This window comes from Neodiprion lecontei, chromosome 3 (genome assembly GCF_021901455.1).
Source record: "Neodiprion lecontei isolate iyNeoLeco1 chromosome 3, iyNeoLeco1.1, whole genome shotgun sequence".
NCBI lineage: Eukaryota > Metazoa > Arthropoda > Insecta > Hymenoptera > Diprionidae > Neodiprion > Neodiprion lecontei.
In genome coordinates, this window is record NC_060262.1 from 8138087 (window position 1) to 8158091 (window position 20005).

The window sequence follows — 20005 nt, forward strand, 5'->3', positions numbered from 1 at the left end:
TTCACTTATTTTTTTTCCACCTTTTATTTAATGCTTATTATTTTCTTCATGTCAAATATTTCCCTGTATACCCATATTAAGTGCTTGTAAGAAAGATCATTCACCTCTTGCACCTCATTATACATTGTATCTGATTCCTATTTCCTACAAGCATCTTTTTTTCACATTTTATCTAATATCTTTCATACAACAAACTTATATACTATAGCTTATAGAGATATCGATTAAAATAAATAATCAAATATTTCGTGTTGGAAAATTCATTACATTTTTTCTCGTTCAATATATTCAACAGATTTCTTATCATTAATTGTAAATTATCCAGTAAAATGATCTCCTGATCTTTTTGGAAAAGCATTGAAAGGATCGATATTTATAGCGTTTAGTAGCAGTATGAGTATTTGTAGTTAATTTTTGAATTCTTCGTACCAAAGGTGTCGAATAATATATCCCAATATAACTTGTAAAAAAGAAATCAATTATTCAATAACAGTTCTTGTAATGATTATTGGTACATTGATTTTGATTATCTTAATTTTACACGTATGCATATCAAACCGTTGTTAATTTTTTTTTTTTTTTTCTTTTCATTTATCGCCCTTTTTGTATTTTATAAAAATTGGTCTAACATTACATATACATATGTATATAAATATAACGTTCCTGTGTGTATCGTTCGGACTAGATTTAAATGACGAATAATCATTTTTATCCTCCCTATGTTGTTTTCAATTTAATTTCGTATACCGATTATCAAGGGCTTCATTTGTGCGAGAATTGGTATTCCAGGATATCCTCCTCGACTGTGAATGAAAAAGTTAGTTTTATTTTTTACGTAGAGAATATTTATACACCCATATGAAACAAAATTAAACTTTCATGCATCATCTCAGATTACGTAACCTACTATGGTTAACGTTTTGCTCCCCCTATCAACAAATATTGTTTCATATTACTTCTACATGCTATGTGCACCTGGGCGTGATCTCACACTGTATTATTGCTCTTTAGAGATTACCAGGCCCAATTTGCATTCATGCATCATACGGGAGAAATAATTTTCGAAAATCATGTGTAAATTTATATTTCTTACTTTGTGATTTACAGAAGCGAAGCAGGAAAATTAACTTCAGTAGTTTCGTATTTATTTGAAATTTTTTTTTTAGAGAAACATGCCAAAGAAATTTTCATCGCAAAAATTTCGATAAAATTGAGCAAACGTTGTCTACTTTGTGAACCAACAAGCAAATAAAATGATAAATCAAACACGAATAATGAAAATACACTCACATGTTCCATCCCTGCTGTTATTATCCAAGTCGCTAGTTTGTGTTTGCGTCTCCTCTAGTCTGCGACGCCCTGCATCACCCACCAGCGCAGCAAAGCATAAAAATTACTCGATTACGTTTTATAGATAAAAATTTTTGTATTAGAATTCCCCATAATAATGTTTTGTCATCTATGAATTTGTTTTTCACGGTAGAAAATTGCATGTACTCTCACTTTCTAAATCCTTTACCTTTTACTTGCATGCTAAAAAAAATATTGCCAATAGTTCATGATCAGTGACTTGAATCAGCAACAGATTTCGAGCAAAAATAATTACACAAATTACAACATAAAATAAGAGTATATATTTTACAACAATAATATATAGCCATAGTGATGATATTATAAAATAATACAGTTTCTATAGTTCTATAGTTGCCTCATATACCTATGTATGTATATATGTATATATACACATGCAGTATTACCTCATATATATGTATTCATATGAGAATGTTTGAAAATGCTTATTTATGTCAAAATCTGAGTTAATGGAATTATATTAATCGTAAAGCACGTAGGTAATCGATTACTAAAATTATAAACATTTACTTTATACATTATTTCTAATTAATTGTGGCTCATTCGTTTTTATGGTAAAACCAATATATAAAAAATGTGCATAGGTATGATATTTGAAATGAAAAGCATACGCAGGCTTCTGTACCTGTCCGACACACATTCGATATCATTTTTACTCAATATAAACGTTTTGTAGATATATATTTATATAAAAATGGCACATTTAGCGTGAGCGTATGTTATGGTATGGTATTTACACAGTAAACGATTAAGTAGTCTACTATATTTACAATTAAGTGTCAAAAACCTACTTGGCTTGACAACTCCACTTTTTTTTTCAAGTATTTTTTTGTATCGTTAATTAGAATGAAAGCAATATTTCACATCCTACTCTCTGAATACGATAATGTATCTAAAATATCAACTGCGAATATGAAGGGTTCATTAAGTCAACAGCTTTCAATAAATCTACCGTACCACATCTTAAAAAGTATTTAGCTCGAATAAATAAAAGTATTTCATAATATATTGAACACAGTGAATCGACAACAGTATGATTTTTTTTTTGTTACATATGCTATGGCTGTGATCTCTTCAACATAATATAAGATCTACGAATGACACGAGTTCGCGAAAAGGCCGTAAGAGAATCAATTTAAACAAGTTTCTCAACCATTCAATATGCGTTGATTTTATTCTTATCGAAAGTAAATAAAAACGCTTAATTTTTGAGACTAAATAACTGCAATTTAGAAAAAGGCATGAAAAAAATAGTCTCACATCAGTCGGAATGACAATTGTTTTCAAATAAGAAACATAGGCATAGAGCATAGATCACAGATATAGTTACCCTGTAGTAAGAATTTATAATGCAGTCTCGAATAATTATAAAGGCGAAATGTTTTTGAAGGTTAAAGTTATTAGGCATGACTTAAAATGGTTGATTTTGATCTGGATCAAGCTTGATTCTCTTACGCAACACAATAATTTTCTCATGCAATAGCTTTTTATCCACCAATAGCTGGTTCAACTCGCGTGGTACTATAAAAATTGGGCAAAATATCAAGTATACTTAAATATAATAACAATTCCATCCACTTTTTTTTCTAAAGAAATAGCTGCCCCATTGTTGAAGAAAGCCCTAAAATGTAACCAATGGAACAAAATTAATAATATTCATACTCGAAAATGAAAACTAAAAATTTAATCATGCGATTTACTCAGCAGTCTCTATTGCCTGTCCGAAATCACTAAAAATCAGCTGTATACATAGTATCCGTGCCGTGCCATATCAATCGTGCAATTGTGCTTTCCTACAGAGTGAAGAAAGATTTTGCCAATTATCAACACAACAATATATTTGCTCTTGTTTGCTTATGCCCAAACGACTATTGGCGGTTAAAAAATATCTATTATAACATAATTCACATCGCATGTGCAGTGTTAGCTGCAGATACTTGTTTAATTCAAAAGAAGAACATGCCTTTTTCAAGATAAATTTCACTAAATCGTGCTTATGACGAAATAATCAAGCAATCATTTGAACATCAATTAAAAACACTTTAGCTTAGGATTATACAATATTTGTTTACAATAATAATAATAGTAGATATCGAAATAATTTCAACTACAATAAATTTTATAATCAACGCGGTTTTTAAAAATATAGTTCAATTGCTGATCGATAGGATTACACATATAGTACAGACAAATTGGAGTCGCAAAATAGGCGTAATGATAAAAGGCAAGTCGTGGCAAAAGCTGACTTATAATCTAACAACAAATTTACCAGTGGTTAGGTGATGATTAGAACGTGCTGAATAAGAAAATACGGATCCCTGCACAGTTTCGTTAGGGTCCCATGATGCTTTATTAAAAGGAAAGGGGAGAGATGATATACTAGTTTATTAATAATTACGGGGGCAAATTAGTATTTACATTCATTCAAGTAGCACATGCAAAGTGGTGTGACTAAGTTGAAAATAATTTTGAGCACAGCTCATTGTGCGGAATACAGTGTAAAGAAATATACAGTATTCGCTTGGTACGTGGGAATACTAATTTCTTTTTTCCTCAATCATAGCATCGTTTTAATAAAATCATTTGAAAGTCATCCAGAGCATTCATGTTGTAAAAATATTCTGCTAATGATTGAGCTTAATTTGTTATCATAAACTGCAAACATTCGTGCACATGTAAGCTTCTAAATATTCAAAAAATTTACACTTTAGGGGAGGCCAGGCCAAAGTGAAATAGTTGAATTTCCAATTGGAACAAATCCAATTTGGACATTTAACCATTTATTAGCTGTGTGATGGTAGTTAATAAAGACTTGTCAAGCGGAAAATCATAATTTTTATAGGGTTATACTTGGATTTCCGAATTTTACAAAAATGTTGGACTTGATTTACTTTGCCCTATTGCAAGGGCAAAGCAAAGTAATTTCCGGAATAAAGTGGAACTGTATGTAACTAAGAAAAGACCATTTTTTCTGAATTGACTATTCACCAATTGAAAAGCAGTCTCTAGTTTTTTAGTGATAAGTGATAATGCAAGATTAATATACATAAAACATGTATTGATGTGAAAACTAAATGCATCGAACATTGATAAAAAGTGAGTGTTAAGATGAAAAAAAAAAAAAGAAAACGAACCAGGCGTAACTTTTAATACATCCAACAGTATCACTTATCCGATTCGCAAATCTAAAAATATAGACTTTTACTGTTCAAGACACATTATGTTCCACTTTGCTCCTGATGGGTTACCAAGCTATGAATGATATCACGATTTATGTCAAAGCAAAAAAAAAAGAAAAAGAAAAAGAATATTCCTATGCCAGATAACAAATTTGCAACGAGATAGCATCTACATTTCTTGTTGCAGATGAATTTTTTAGATTGCCATTAATGAAAAGGATTGAACTGAAATTATGATATTTTATGACAGCAAATATTACGAAATAAATTCCTCTTTGAATTTTTTTTCAAGAATTCCAGTATACCCATAGAATATTATATTCTACAATGCGCACTAAATCGATGCAGCAGTTTGCTATCGATTACTGCTGTTCCACTTGACCTGTCCTTCCACTTTGCCACAGTCTTCCCTATTTGTACACGGGAAAAGGAATCTGAGTAGCTGCCCTGCGCCGCTCCGAACAGCTGCGTAACACATCAACATATTGAATACGATCTATTATCTTGTTATGTATACTACAACTATTTTATCAATATGCTGATGAAAGAAAAAAATTTCTTAACATGAATTGAAGTTAATAATTTGTAGAAAGATCGTGGAAAAAAATTCATAAATCAGAAATATCCATAACTATGTTAACTACAAGTTACATTCCATTGTTAAGGTAATCCCACACACCAAATCTATGATTTACTTGCAAACAAAATGCTACCTCCAATTGCAAGACTTTCACTTCGAAAGATGGAACGCTATCGCTCAAGAAGTACCGTAAAAATTAAAACTAATTTATAAATGAGTTATAAAAATATTTTCGTAATGACTGCAATGATTCAAGGTTGATGAAATTTTTTTAAGAGGCAAATCAGGAATAACGACAGTATAGAGCTTTTTAGAAGACGTGTGAAAGTTTTTCTACCACCAAATCTTGGCACTTTCATCGTTGAGCATAAATACCGGACTTTCATCAGAATACAGTCGTATTCACGTGAGCTTTATCCAGGACATTGAATACCAAAATTGCAAAAAACGTACAATAAATAAAAGAATCTACAGTGTTCATCTCAAAGTTATTCGCTACTACTTGATCTCAGTGCGCTCCGACTAATAATTTTACTCAACTATGTACAACACCGGCATCTACATAACATCGACAAAGAATTCGCAAGGGTTTCCCATCGCAATGCGAAATGACTGTCTACTACCAGATAAATCTTGCTGATTTCCGGAACCAGTTCCAGTCTGCACGGATTGCTCAGAGCCACTGGAGCGACTGCGACTTCCATTTGATCTCTTTCCGTTAGATCCATTTCCATTGCCTGTATTCTTATTAGGCATGCTTGGTATAGATGGAATATGTAAGTCCGATTCGGAAGCAGAAGAACAGGACTTCAGATCATGGATGGGTTCTTTACAAATGTGCTCACTTCCGGCGCTACTACCACCTGCAGGAAATTAGGGAGTACATTTAATTTAGCTAAAAACAACGCATTAGTTGCTAGGCTCGTACTTAATTAGATGGCGACTCAAAAGGTAAGTGACATGTAAGAATGAATATCACAAAATCAGTATGAATATCACATTATGGTTTGGCTAATTGCTTGACAGTGGAATGTTCTGTTTTCTACCAAAATCACACTGCTAAGATCAGTTTCTCACTGTTAAAAGGGTGAGTAAAAGGTGGGTTTTGTGAAATGAGTGAAAAAGAAAACAATGTGCTTCTAAAATAATTGCCGGATTAAAAGAAATAGTCTACTAGAAAATTGAATGGTGAAGTTGAATTTTTTTATGAACAAGTTTTGTCTAAAATGATCCATTCCTTAAAAAACTGTGAAACTATCATTGCGCTAAATGCATGTAACTGCAATAATTCACAATGATATTTTTTGCTGTTAGTCTCTAGACTTTCCTCACTACGCTGAGCGATCTCGTGATGCGCTATCTTTGTGCAATGAAACCTTTACCATTTTTTAAGGGTTTGGTTTTTAGAAATTAAACTTTCCGGAAAACGTCTGCGCATTTCTTTCACTGTAAATTTCGGCTGATTTGAAAATCGATCAACTCGTGAAGTGGTAGAATCCATCAAATTCTACGTTCAATCATACTTAAAGAATAACAAATACTTATAGTTAGCAACACAATTGGTAATTGTTAGACACACCATAAAAGAACACTTTCAGTTATGACAGTAATATCTCTCTAAAATTTGAATTAAAAATACCGTTCATTGTCTAAATTACGGCGAGTTGAAGTTGAAATAACATCAATTTTCTTTACAAAGGTCTAGAACTGTGCGTTACGAGATATTTCCGAATGGGAACGATTTGAAAAATGTTTTCCAATTCTAATACAGAAAATACCCTGACAGAAGCGAACGGATTTTCAAATTAACTGACAAGAAAATAGAATTCGATTCCTCAACTATGATTGTTTTTCCAGAAGAAGATCAGACATGAAATACCATGCATTGTAACTTGTATGGCTGTAAAATGTCACATTATAGTCTTGAGTAAAATTACCTGATCCACTATGTACACTCTCCTCGCGGTGATATCCGTAAACTGTAGGCTCATTTGTAAAGTTAAACGGCATAGGACTGTATCCAGTTGCCGAGTGGGGGGCGTAAGTTCCAGAATATGGCATATCCCATGCAGATGGCGGCGGCAGGGGTCCGACCGTATCGCAATCCAATTTCATACTACTCATCGCAGAGCACAAATCACCAAAAATATAATAGCACTGTTCTGAAAATGTTATTTTGTTTACTGTATGTCTGATGAAGCCTGCTTTGAGCATTAGCGAGGCATATTTCCGAGCATCGCGTCGGTCTATAAATCCTTCGACGTGCGAATTCAACCAGTCAACAACATCTGCGCCAATAAATGCATTCGGAATAGTTATTTTCAGCCACATACGGTCGCGTATTTCAAGTCCAGAATCTGGCCTTGCCATTGCACGGACAATTGTAGGCATGTCCGTATTCATCGTAAGATGAAGCTCCTCAATCGGACCTGTGGACACAGTTGTCTCTACTCAGCGAATGAGCGGACGAACGGAATAAGAATGTGGATGAATGAAAATGATAATAGAAAAAAATTGAATGTATACAAATAAAATTTTTTCTCTTCTGTTAAAACTGGGTTTATTAAATTTTGAAACAAAACGATATTTCGAACATTTCTTCAAATCAGAACAATTAGACAATAAATTGATCTTTCGTTTTTTTTTTGTAAATTTTTTCTAAAATCAACGTTTTTCTTTTCCTTTTTCATTTTGCAAACATGCAAAAAATAATTTGTGGCTAATATAAAGATTCTTGTTGATTTTGAATGATGGATGATAAAAGTGACAATAAAAATAATAAATCTTTGGTTATTGGGGATAGAAATGAAATGAAAATATTGACAGGTATCACAAGTAATAATATAGAGTATATTAGTCATATGTAAGACGTGAATACAGACACACATAGATGTATTCAAAAGATTTTGTTGCAACTACGCATAATATTTTTTAGATATTCTTCGTGAAACTAATACAATTATAAATGCTAAATGATTGTTTTATTTATACATCAGTATAAAAAGAACAAAGCAAAGGAAATTTTCTGATAAGATATTACATCCATGACAAGCTGGCAGATCCATTCAAATACACCATGAGTAGATTTTTGTTATTTTTAACTTACGTTCGGTATCTGGAATTGTGCTGGCAAGACTACTAGAGGTTGAGGTAAGAGTTGTGGCACTAGGAGGTCGAGGTGGAAAACCTTCACCTCTGATAGCAGCTGTGTGTGCAACCCATGCTCCCGGATCTATGGGACGCACTGGTTCCGTTCGTGGAATCGTGAAGTACCCTTTGGGATTTGGATCCCAACATTTTGCTACCACGAGTTTTATTGGCCTGAAGCGAAAATTGTGCACTTAGAAATTGAGGCGGCTCTCGCAGATACTTGGGTTATTACTAAGATGCTATTTGTTTTTGTACAAACCCAGGTTTTTGAACCACTTCGCGTAACACCCTGACAGCCTCGTCATTGGACATGTTTTCAAAATTGATATCGTTCACTTGAAGTATCATGTCTCCCGGTTCTATTCGGCCATCCAAAGCTACAGCTCCTCTATATTGCGATAAGAAAATAACAAAATAGTTACCTATTCAAGTTTACTCAATAGAGTAAAAATTTATAGTTTGTTTTTTCAACATGGTGGCCTTTGAAAATAGTAAAAAAAATTTTCCTACCAAATAAATATTTTTCCCTAACTGAAATTCAAACCAATACTTCCAATTTGAGCATCTAATAAATAGATCTCTGAAATAATCGGTATTTGAAAAAACGTTGATGGTGCACTCAGTGGTCGTGGAAAGGAGCATTTAAACAACAAATATCTATCGCATTTTGTTTTTCTCTAGAGAAGTTTTATTCCTTGTCTTTCCATACCGCTAAAAAACCTGATCAAAAAAATTCCGACTTTTCCCAGCCTTCCAGGTTGCCCCCTGACCAGTAGCCACCATGATCAAACTTTGGATGCTCTGTACAAAAATAAATATTACAGAGTCCTTTCGGTACCGCGTATTTCGTGAAAACGAAACCTTAGGCAGAATTTGACGTGTCGTTTTTCATTAAGTTATTCGTTTGTAAAAATTACTTGAAAATAAACTGTATTATAAAATTGAGTCGTTGAACATGTAAAGATGCTACTCTAAACGTGATAACGTGTAAATAATCTACAGATGTAGGAAAAAAGCAAAACCACGTGTTGATCCCAGTGATATGTGATAAAGATGGATTTCAATAAAAATGGCAGACACTGAAGTAACTCGTGAATGTGTGGTAACAAATATTTATATTTACCCCTTCATAATGGAGCCGACATAGATGCCGCCGTCACCTCCTTTGTTACTTTGGCCAACGATACTAATGCCGAGAAAATTGACAGTGTCCATATTGAGTGATACGGTTATAATGTTCAGAGACATGGTGCTGTCAGTGATGCTGCTGAACGATGACGTTCTTGACATTGGTGGTAATCTGTGACGACGTTTTCGCTGCGTCCTGCGACGGTCTATAAGTGAAATGAATATTGCATCAATGATTTTCGAAGCCAGTTGTGTTTACAACGAATCTTATATTGAAAAGAAATCTCGATACAGCTCAGCTCTAAACAACAAAATACACAAACATCATACCTAAGGTTGCTCTATCTATGGCACTGCTTGTGTTCGTGTGTCGCCCAGTCGTAGACGTTATTCGGCTGCTCGCATCGTCATCAGATTCCAGGAAAGTAGTTGTCTCTAAGTCGGAGCTTAAAATCGATGCGGTTTCATATCCATGTCCGGAACGATGCTTGGAATGGCCGTTTATGCGTAACCCTGTATCATATCATAAAATAACAGTAAAGTCGTAGATAATTACAATCAATCCTATGCTATTGGAATCGACAAGCAAAGGAACCACATTACCATTATATTTGTTATGTCTCTCATATTTGTCCGAATGATGCCGCGAACTTTTGTGCAGATGATGGCCTTGCCTGCTGCTTATAATACTCTCAGTTTCTGTCAATGTGTCATCGTGTGAGAGCAGTGGAGGTGCTCGGTTCATGTGTCCTGGAGTAACATGGTCAGGGCGATCATGTTTTGCCTCACTGTTTGCTACGGAATCTGTGCACTGCGATGCTCCATCTGATACGTTGCTGCCTTCAGCAGAAACCAGCTGTTGACAATATTCAAAAAATGATCATCAGTGATTTTAACTACATCAATTATGCACACTTACTAATATTTTACTATCAAGAAGTTTTATATAATTTCAAAACATCATCATTATGCTTCTATGAATTGTCCATTTGTTATTTACTGTGGCAATGTGCAGCGAATGAAATCAACTAATTAGGCTTACGGGTATGAGTGCTTACCCAAGACACAACCCTTCCGTTGAAACATGGTAAATGTGCGTCATCGTCAACTATTTCTTCTTTGACAACGCTGTGAAAACATATTATTTATAGGTAAAAGTTCAAGAGGTTAATGCAAGACGAATCAGTACAGACGCAAGGCAGATATTTCCATTGGTATTTCTAAGATAGAACAACTATTGGGACAAGAGCGAATTAGTCAAAGTATCGTACAAAGAAGTGTTTCTTGTATATTTCAAAATGGAAGCAAGATATCTAAAAGCGCAATAAACACGTTTTAAAACTCAAGTCCAATAGTGAAAAACATGTTTTTTTTTAAAAACAAGAATTCTGTAATGTTCGATAAATGAAAGAATTGCGTATATGTGAACTGTCTACGCGAAAGCACGGAAAAAAACAAAGAAAACAGGAAAAAAAATGAATGAAGAAAAAGCTTCGTGTTGACAAGTAGTGTTAGAAATGAATCGTTTTATACATCAGATTCTATTTCGCGTTTTGAGGTAAGAAGAGCAGAATTTGTAAATACTCGAGTAAAGTTTGTCGATTATTTCTATCCGACGGACAAGTGAAATAGTGTTTGGCGATCCTGAGAGACAGCGGAAAGTGACGGATGGTGGCGGAGCGACAGGGACGACGAATAGAGGAAGGTGACTGGCGAGAGGGGCAGAGTGTGGGTTCGCACCCTGAAAGTCGGGGTATCCTGGTTCCCGAGGGATGTTGGGGATGAAATATGGAGTAGCGTAGAGGCTTTGGTGAGAGAAAGGGCAAGAGCGAAAGGAAACAAGCGCAGGGCGAGTGATCCGCTGCTGGATGATAAGGAGAGCGTAGGGTGGTGCAAAACTTACCCGAAATCGTCGTCCATCGATTTGAAGAAATACTTGTAGCTCGGACGATTCAAGACATTCTTGAAGTCGGCTAGAGTCACTCTCTCCGGTGATATTGTTAGCTTAACTAGGTACGGTGTCTCCTCGTCGTCAATGTGGTATATTATTTTTGTCTCCTCCATCGCTGGGAGATTGTTAAACGGAGAACATTCACGGACGTTGATTACTCTCCGTGCACTTCTTCTCTTAAGCCAACATGGCGCTGTCGACACTCGTTGGGGTTCCAGATTATTATCTCAACGCGCAGCTACCTCGCGCAGCAGACGGTCATTGCGCACCCTACTCTTCCCAATAATGTTAAATCTTATCCGGTCGCGCACACGGCTGCGACGGGGGCGAACAATCTCACCGAAATCGTAATAATCAACAGAAAAAGCATCGGGAGGATCGCGGTGTCTCCATTCCTCCTTAATCGAATTCTCTCATTAGCTGCTTCGAATACACTCGCATCGTGTGGTTCGTGCGAAAAATGGATTGTGAGAACATATCGTATGGTTAGAATGTGAAAAATTTCGAACGCTTTGACACGCATCAGAGGCATGTAAAACTTGCTTTTGACCTAGGGCTTTCAAACTTCGCCTCGTGGTTTCCTGAGAATCTCTCGGTAATAAAAAAGCGTGGATTTTATGGGCATGGGCCACAAACACGATATAGAATATACTGCTAGACTTAGCAAGTTAAATTGCCAACTTCATGGCAGCGCTAGGTCGATTATCATCGAGATTTCGAATGTTTAGTTCAATTCAGTTGTGGCCTTAGAGCACATACTACGGGAGGTGGCTGCCCAACCTGTCACCTTGCGAAAACTGCAGCCGATGTGATGAGAGAGAAAGAGAGAGAGAGAGAGAGAGAGAGAGAGAGAGAGAGAGAAGTATTAGGGGCACTCTGTCTCTCGCATTCAATTAGATGATTATTTAAGACAGATTATACTCGACATATACCTTTCTCTCTCACTCCTCCGCTACCTTTCTGTATACGCGAAGCTACCTCGAGTATATGGCGCGAAGAGGTAAGAAGTAGCTATCTCACGTGGGTTATCAACTGAAAAAGTGTCCACCATAAAGCGACAAATAGTGGCTCAACAAGTCACCAGAATGATTCTAATAAGCAATAAGGCTTCAATCTGATTCGTGCTTTCTGTTGAATGTGGAACTTTTCCTACAACGCCATCTTAATTTCACCCTATTTCATGGACACTTTCTATACACAAAGATAGTCCTCCTTACTTCTATATGCTTTAGGGTTGTGGCGTAAACTAGCGATATCCGAAGTACGCCAACCAAATGGGCAAATTGCATGGTAGTAAAATAGGCTCAGAGATTATTTGAATTTGTTCTGGGGTCGCATTCCTATACCAGTTTATTTAAAGAGTGATTTAAAGTAGCACTGTAAGAAAGCTGGCGTAATATGTTATAACAGTAAAGTTATAACTCAAAATCCTTGTCGCAACTTGTGGTAATTTCCAGAAATTTCTATGACTTATCTATCTAATAGGAAAGGAATGTTGTTTTACATTGCTCAGGGGCTAGCCTTCTTCATTACTACACGGTATTACTACTCAATGCTTGGGTCAGGCTTTTGGGTCCTCAGATCTGTATAGGTTTTGCGCTCTCCAGAAATTTTTAATACACGCGCTGTATTCTGGTGACTGAGTGACGTCTGATCGAACTTGCTCAATAACTTAAATAAAATTCCCTTTGCCTGGGCACCTCCTTGCTGCGCATAAGCGGAAGTACGTCATGTGCCAAGTAGTCTCGAAAATCGCCGAGTATTACCAACCACACCATGGAGACTTATACAAGGAGCACGAACTTGATGTATACAAATTGCTTCCCAAAATGAGAGGTCACTAGTGTTCAATAAGTACTGAAACTAAGTTTGGGGGGAGGCATAAGGCGGCAGTGAAAACTTTCTACGAATCCCATTGCAAGATCATCGATTAGTCGATCTTGGGCATCCCTGCAACCAATGACACTTCGCTGCTAAAGGAACACTAGCGACGCTAGCGGTACAAAAAATTAACGTAATATGTATGATTACTGTGACAAGTTTTGTCAATTCAAGTATTTAACTTCGTGCTCCTTGTATAGTCTTCATGAACCACACTGTCATTTTGGCAGGGATTCGAGCCGTCATCGGAGAGTCGGTAATCATTAGAATATATTCCCTGGATATCCTCGTTGGCTCTGATATGACGCAGTGATATCTATTACACGGTTTGATTTCACGAAAACAGGGTCGAGGCACAATCAGGGGCCCCCTCGATCGGTACTCGACGGACGTGCGGTGGAAGCGAGTGTTTTCGAACGATGTAGACAAACCACAAATAACACAATTGGCACTTGCTGCATGGATGGGAAACTCTTGCTGCCTGAGATAACCTCCGTCTTTTGTTATTGCAGCTATCGGAGATAATTCAGCCTTCGTTCTAAGTCGAGTATATTTCGTAAGTCCGTTAGAATATAGTGTCTCTTTATTCTCTCCTTGCACTTTTTCTGAGCTTTGACTTCGTATATCCTCACCTTGCTTTATTGTATTACTTTTTCATTTTTGCTCATCGTGTAAACAACGTGACACTAGGAAAGGCTGTACACACTTTCTTTTCCTTAGATCCATTAATTAACTTCACCTAATCCTGTAGTTTTCAGGTTTCATTACATTTTTTTTTTATTTATCAAGCAGTAGAAACTTGACTTGACTTTCAATTCATTCAAAAAGACAACATGAATATAGAGTTATCACAACTATTTTGGCAAGGTCATTATTTTTTTTTTCTTGCTTCACTTTTTGTACACTTGTTTTACATAATTGAATACGAGTTGCAGATAGCGTATCAGTTAATCAAACATGTCAAAACATCTTTGCGTTCTTTTAGAATCCAGTAATGGCACTGCGCGATTTGGTCGAGGGAGACTGCGGAGGGCCGAGTTCGGTTGCTCGTCTCGCCTCGCATTATGTTCAGGACCATGGATTTGTCGAGGAAGGCATTGGCCGGCCATTTATGCCATCCACTTCTTTCGAGGCGTCTGATTCTGACCACTTGGTTAAGCAGTTTTTAGAGGAAACAGTCACTCATCCTCAAACATTTAGAATGGACAGTTTACTGCAGGAAATGCGACAGATTGATCACAATATTCATGCGCCTGTTCCTGCCCCTGGTGTGATTAAGGAATTAACTGGCCAAGACACAGCGTGGGCTAACCAGTATCTCGAATCTGGTCGTCATTTTGATGTAATTACGTAATATTCAAAACTGTTTGATAGTAGCGTTTGTTTCACTTTTTATTTCAAATACTTTGAAAATTTACAGATGGTCAAAAAACAATGGTATTGCTCCTAACATAAAATGAATCATTTTTAGAGATTTCTTAAATTGCTAGAATGCATCAAATTATTTTAAGTACGTCAAATCCAAACAGGATTCCGTATATTTTGCATAAATCAAAAATGGAAAACTGAAATGATAAACTGAATTAGTAAATACAAGCATTGGCATTTTATGCTAAGCACTGACTCAAAACTTCTAAATGCTTGGAAGATGTTTACAGAGTTTTAATTGAGTTTTGTTATAGGAACAGCATGCTGATGCTATATGGAATACACCCGCTGAAGCTATCATCCCACACTCTGAAACGTTTGAATTAGGATTAGGTCCCAAGTGGGCTGAAGAATACCTGGAACATAGTGTGGATAATGTAGAGAAGGACGTTAATCAGAATGGGTTTGTTGTCAAATCAACGGAAGCTTTGGATAATGATGACCCAAATTTTGCTTATTCAAAGTTCATGAAATTCATGCGACAAGAAGGCGAGATTCCCATTGATCCTGGTCAGACTTCGCTGCCAAATCTAGAGAAGTTGGATGATAAATGGACAGAGGAATTTTCTTCCATGAATATTAGTGCTTCCGAACGCTCTGGAGATGTTCAAGACGAACATCCAGTTTTGAGCAAGATCGATGAAGAGCTAGCAGCTGCAGGGACATGGGCTGAAGAATTTTCCACAGAGAACTCTGAAACTCAAGGTTCATATTTAAATTGCATCAAAAAGTAATTCATCTCTGATATTTCCGGAATTGCCAGGGTGTAACTGACGTTCATATTCCGAATAATGAACGAATATCTTTTATAATTCGGGAAACTTGCTTTGTTATTCATTTTTATAATATTCTTGTATCCATAGATGCAGATGATTACAAATCGAATTTTTGGACAAGGTTGCAAGATGAGTGGGAGAAAATATCAGCCTCTGATGAAGTAAGCACTTCACACCCTTGGTTATCGGAATACGAAAAGTACTACGATCCTTTCCAGGAATACACCTTCACTGAAGAAAATGTAATGAAGGAAATACCAAATGCGTTGGAAGAGGGTAAGAAAAGGCTTGAGGCCGGTGATTTGCCCAGTGCGGTGCTTTGTTTCGAAGCTGCGGTTCAACAGGAAAAAGACAATTCAGAAGCGTGGCTTTTGCTGGGAAAAACACAAGCCGAGAATGAGCAGGATCCATTAGCCATATCCGCGTTGAAACACTGTTTATCTTTAGACCCAACAAACTCTGTTGCCATGATGACACTTGCTGTTTCATACACGAATGAATCATACCAAAATCAAGCCTGCATTACGTTGAAAGAATGGCTTATGAAGAATGAAAAATACAAAAATTTAACCTTTTTAAATAAAGGCTCCGTGACGAATCAAAGATCAAAAGTTTCTACGATTTTATCAGAGTAAGCCTTTCATTATTAAGATTCACACACTTCTTGAATAGATCTACCTTCTAATATCAGTCTGGATAATGAACTGTACATGAGTATTTATTCATTTATTTATTTCTAGGGACTCACACGAGGAAGTCAAACAGCTCTTCATTGAAGCTGCTAGAATGAATCCCACGAATGAAATAGATGCGGATGTCCAATGCGGTCTTGGTGTTTTGTTCAACATATCTAATGAATTTGACAAAGCCGTGGATTGTTTCAAAGCCGCGTTACACGTCAAGCCTGACGTGAGTAACGATATTTGAATATAGATATACCTACTCTCATATGCAGACGAAGAAAATAAGCGAACAGAGAAGAATCAGTAAACAGACTGTCGCAATTTGTCCGCAAATTCGTATAAGACAATTCTATTTAGGATTCCAGATTATGGAACAGATTGGGCGCTACTTTAGCCAATGGACAAAGATCTGAGGAAGCCATTGAAGCTTATCATAACGCGTTACGGATATCCCCGGGATTTATAAGGGCGCGATACAATCTTGGCATATCGTGCATCAACTTGTCAGCTTACAAGTTAGTAAATTAATTTATGAACTCTGCAGTCAAGTACAATTCGATTTCTGGCTTTAATACATCAATTTTACAAATAGAGAAGCCGGCGAGCATTTGCTAACAGCTTTGAATCAGCAAGCGCTGGGTCGAGATGCTCAAGGTCAAAGGAGCCATCCAGGTACCATGTCCGATTCGATTTGGTCAACACTTCGATTGGTTGTGTCACTAATGCACAAATATCACCTAAATGATGTAATAGAGGAAAGGTAAAAATAGTTTGACTTATAAAATATGTTACAGTACCAGCAGTATTTTGTATTTACCTGGATAAAATGTTCAATTCAGCTCTTCCACTCAATTGCCTAGAAAACAATTTGTGTTAATTTCTTTCTTATTGAACTAAGACTATCAGAATTCACAATTTACTTTATCACTTTCTTCCAAAGTATATACAAGCCAATCCTAGCGTTGTTTTGCGACGAAGTTTTGAAACTACTTTGATTTTTTTTCCGAAAAGTTTGGAATTGTCAGGGAACCTTGTAATGTGAAATGGGTGATTATCATAAGTTTCTACTACAGATCACAAATCGTACAGAATTCCGGCTAAAAAACAGTCGAGGAATAAATTGAATTTTTTCACACCTTAATCCATTTACTAATGTATTCACTACTTCAACCGAGGTCTTTTCAACATAAGACGAGTGTAAAGTATGTGTTATTTGTAATACTCATTGCTTAAATAATATTTTTCATCAATTTCAGGGATCTGGCAACACTCAACAAAGAGTTTGAGATGGATTAGTTGACGATATAGTCAATTTAGGACAGTTGGCAATAAAATGTTATACTCAGCCCGGCAGATCGCACGGTCATTCATCATTCTTGATTCTTGAACAATTTTCAAAGAACTGATAACCGACAACGGTTATATCAAGGGTGGTGATGGATGATCCTGATATTGTTTTTACATTCTTGATCCTATGAGGACCGAAATATCGAAAATAACGGGATAAATGAAAACATTTTAACAAGTAACAAAATATACAAAATATAAAAAATATAAAAACGACAAAAATGAAAATAGAAAAAAAGAAAAAAAAATACTAACAGTAATAAATAATGTATATAAACAATTGTATCTAAACCAATAACTTGGTAATAAGTATCTAAGCGTAATGTAAAATGCATGCTATTACATATGTATTAGATTTATAGAAAGGCGTGGGTTTATTTCGATGTATTCCCAATAATTTGAACTAATTACGTATAACAAATTGAAACAGAATTGTGAACTTCCATGTCCAAGTTCGTGTAAAAAAAAAAAAAAAAAATTGAATACAATGTAACTTTTATACTAAATATTTCTATTTACAAGAAAAAAAAAGAAGAAATTTACTCGCGATAGAATTTTACTAACCATTTCTCTTTACGCAGTTTTGGTATAAGAAAAAGCGTTCTTTGGCATGTGAATCCACCGAAGTTGATAACGAACCGTGTTATTTTTTCGGTACTGAATTCGTGTAGTTCGTTAGTTTTATTGACTAATAATCACACATTTAATCGACGGGCTTCCGGTTATATCCTGAAAACTGTCGTGTCGAGGAATCGTATAAAAGAATAAGCAGAAAGTGAAAAAAAAAATCTAAAAAAAAAAAAAAAAAAAATAGTAAAAAGTTAATAAATCCATTCGTAAATATATACAAAATATATGCATATACATTATAGTTGATATAGGTTATGTTGTTAAGGTGTTAAATAATATTATATCTTACATAAAAAAATGTTTTCTGTTGACAACATTAACATAGATTAGATTATATTTCATACACCTGTTATATTATACGTTATACACTTATGCATATACTATAGCGTAGGTAACTGTGTCGCTAACATTACTCAGGTCTGTTGATTTTCACTATTTCATCGAATTCGAACGAACAACAATACTTCTGATCTTGTTCCTAATGTTTTTATGCTGCGTTACTTTTTAGAATTGATTTTTTTTTTGTGAATTCAAATTTTATATTTCACATATTATTCGTTATATTTGAGCATTGTATATTATTTAAATCGTTCGTGTAACGACAATTCGATCTGAAAGCAAAATTTTCAAGAATAATTTGTACATAAAACTTATACTACATACATACAATAATTTTTTTGTCATGCAGCAAATAAAATTTTAAAACGCTCCAATATTTTGTGCATAGTTCTTACCTCGAAGAAAAATATTATCTTCATTCGGTTTGTAAAAATTGTAAGTAAAACGTTGATGAAACATGACGACTTGAATTAAGGATAGAAGTTTTGCGCAAGTGACGAATGGCCCATGAAAATTGCTGTGAAACAAAATACATGTTCTTGTGTAGTGTTTTTTTCCACCGAGTTTCGTTTCATTTGTCGACGTATTAGTGTATCAACGTCTTTCAGTTTGGTTATCACCAATAATATATTTATACTATATTTTAAGATTGGATAATTACGCGTTTGTAACGTTATTATGCGTGGTACAAATTTCGAGTATCTACGCACCGCCGTTCCATGTTCAAACCATGCTTCTATGTACGTATTACACACAGAAATTTGTTGTGCATATTTTACACTGTTTTATAGCGATTTTAATGGTGTGGAAAACTTATGAATAATTTTAGGGGCATAAATCTGAGGAATTGTTTTTATATTTAGAAATTACACTCGACGTGATTTCTATCCCGGTGAAAATTTTTATATTCTTGCGTGTCTGCTGTTTTCTACATCTCTCTAATTAGCAATAGTTGTTGATTTTGTTGATTCAATACTTCCTTACCTTCTTTCAATAATTCACAAGCTTCCGTAAAGATATTGGAGTAAAGAGCATTATCGTGTTGTAATAGAAATTTTTAATAAAAAATCTCATCATACTAACGATGAGTGTTAAGCAGGGTCGCCGCGCATGCCAAAAACCTGATGTACCTGAAATAGTCCAGAATTTTTAGTTTACTTGTAGAAATCAGAGAATTTTGTCAAATTTCCGAAACAGTGTAAATTTGAAACTCGAACTTTTTATGTCGTTCCAAATGCTACAGTCTTGACTAAACACTTGACATAACTGTATATAATGCACACTTCAGTTTCTATTGACAAATTTAAATAGGTACAAGTGAAGTGCAACGACTTCAAAATAAATAATACACAATGCGGTAACGATTAATTGAATATTTTCGTCAATCATTTCAATTTCACAAGAAATACAAAAGGTATCTGGAAAAAAATTAATTTGGATCTTGAAAACATAGAAAAGTCGAGGAGTGTTACGTTCCAAAATTACAGGCAACCCTGATTATTGTAATAGTCGGAAAAATATGCGCTATCAAGAGTGAGAAAAAAGTAACTTGTTGTGCTAAT

General features: G+C 35.3%; 3 protein-coding genes across 18 annotated transcripts in view; 1 reads left to right on the forward strand and 2 right to left on the reverse strand.

Moving 5' to 3' along the window:
* Positions 1-8: 8 nt before the first annotated feature.
* Positions 9-11866, reverse strand: LOC107217512 (segment polarity protein dishevelled homolog DVL-3). 5 transcript variants are annotated; one of them, XM_015655067.2, is made up of 11 exons: positions 11312-11865; positions 10467-10536; positions 10012-10264; positions 9739-9921; positions 9404-9614; positions 8540-8668; positions 8237-8451; positions 7068-7577; positions 5754-5993; positions 1291-1359; positions 9-803 (listed from the first exon to the last, which is right to left on the reverse strand). In XM_015655067.2, exons 1-11 carry the CDS (start codon positions 11470-11472, stop codon positions 763-765), a joined length of 2082 nt encoding a protein of 693 aa, XP_015510553.1. In that variant the 5' UTR covers positions 11473-11865; the 3' UTR covers positions 9-762. The 5 variants fall into 5 exon arrangements, 4 of the variants coding, with proteins under 4 accessions (XP_015510553.1, XP_015510555.1, XP_015510554.1 ...); XM_015655069.2 differs by having other exon boundaries at positions 7068-7559; positions 11312-11628; XR_006903316.1 differs by having other exon boundaries at positions 767-803; positions 1291-1372; positions 11312-11862.
* A 1482-nt stretch (positions 11867-13348) lies between these two features.
* Positions 13349-18030, forward strand: LOC107217518 (peroxisomal targeting signal 1 receptor). Of its 4 annotated transcripts, XM_015655079.2 has the most exons (9): positions 13349-13496; positions 13587-13796; positions 14226-14582; positions 14923-15373; positions 15532-16075; positions 16185-16353; positions 16485-16642; positions 16720-16887; positions 17384-18030. In XM_015655079.2, the coding sequence occupies exons 3-9, from the start codon at positions 14235-14237 to the stop codon at positions 17421-17423; spliced, it is 1878 nt and encodes a 625-aa protein (XP_015510565.1). In that variant the 5' UTR covers positions 13349-13496; positions 13587-13796; positions 14226-14234; the 3' UTR covers positions 17424-18030. The 4 variants fall into 4 exon arrangements, 3 of the variants coding, with proteins under 3 accessions (XP_015510565.1, XP_046590094.1, XP_046590092.1); XM_046734138.1 differs by having other exon boundaries at positions 13416-13796; positions 14929-15373; XM_046734136.1 differs by having other exon boundaries at positions 13418-13796.
* Positions 16961-20005, reverse strand: part of LOC107217517 (carotenoid isomerooxygenase) — a 67675-nt gene continuing 64630 nt past the window's right edge. For 5 of the 9 annotated variants that reach the window (XM_046734127.1, XM_046734130.1, XM_046734131.1 and 2 more), the window contains exons 11-12: positions 19428-19573; positions 18794-18960 (exon numbers count right to left, since the gene is read on the reverse strand). In XM_046734127.1, coding sequence (XP_046590083.1) covers positions 19434-19573 — 140 coding nt within the window. In that variant the 3' untranslated portion in view covers positions 18794-18960; positions 19428-19433. Of the gene's footprint in view, positions 16984-18393; positions 18716-18793; positions 18961-19427; positions 19574-20005 lie in introns of those variants that run through there. The other 4 variants (XR_006903317.1, XM_046734135.1, XM_046734133.1 and 1 more) reach the window with 4 other exon arrangements.

Bases quoted from the DNA above. Each gene is read 5' to 3' on its own strand.
- LOC107217512 (XM_015655067.2), bottom strand. From the start codon at position 11,472: ATGGAGGAGACAAAAATAATATACCACATTGACGACGAGGAGACACCG. The intron at 8,669-9,403 runs GTAAATATAAAT...ATCGCAATATAG, and splicing joins GTCGGCTCCATTATGAAGGG to AGGAGCTGTAGCTTTGGATG. The intron at 8,452-8,539 runs GTTTGTACAAAA...TTTTCGCTTCAG, and splicing joins GAAGTGGTTCAAAAACCTGG to GCCAATAAAACTCGTGGTAG.
- LOC107217518 (XM_015655079.2), top strand. From the start codon at position 14,235: ATGGCACTGCGCGATTTGGTCGAGGGAGACTGCGGAGGGCCGAGTTCG. The intron at 14,583-14,922 runs GTAATTACGTAA...GTTTTGTTATAG, and splicing joins AATCTGGTCGTCATTTTGAT to GAACAGCATGCTGATGCTAT. The intron at 15,374-15,531 runs GTTCATATTTAA...TTGTATCCATAG, and splicing joins AGAGAACTCTGAAACTCAAG to ATGCAGATGATTACAAATCG.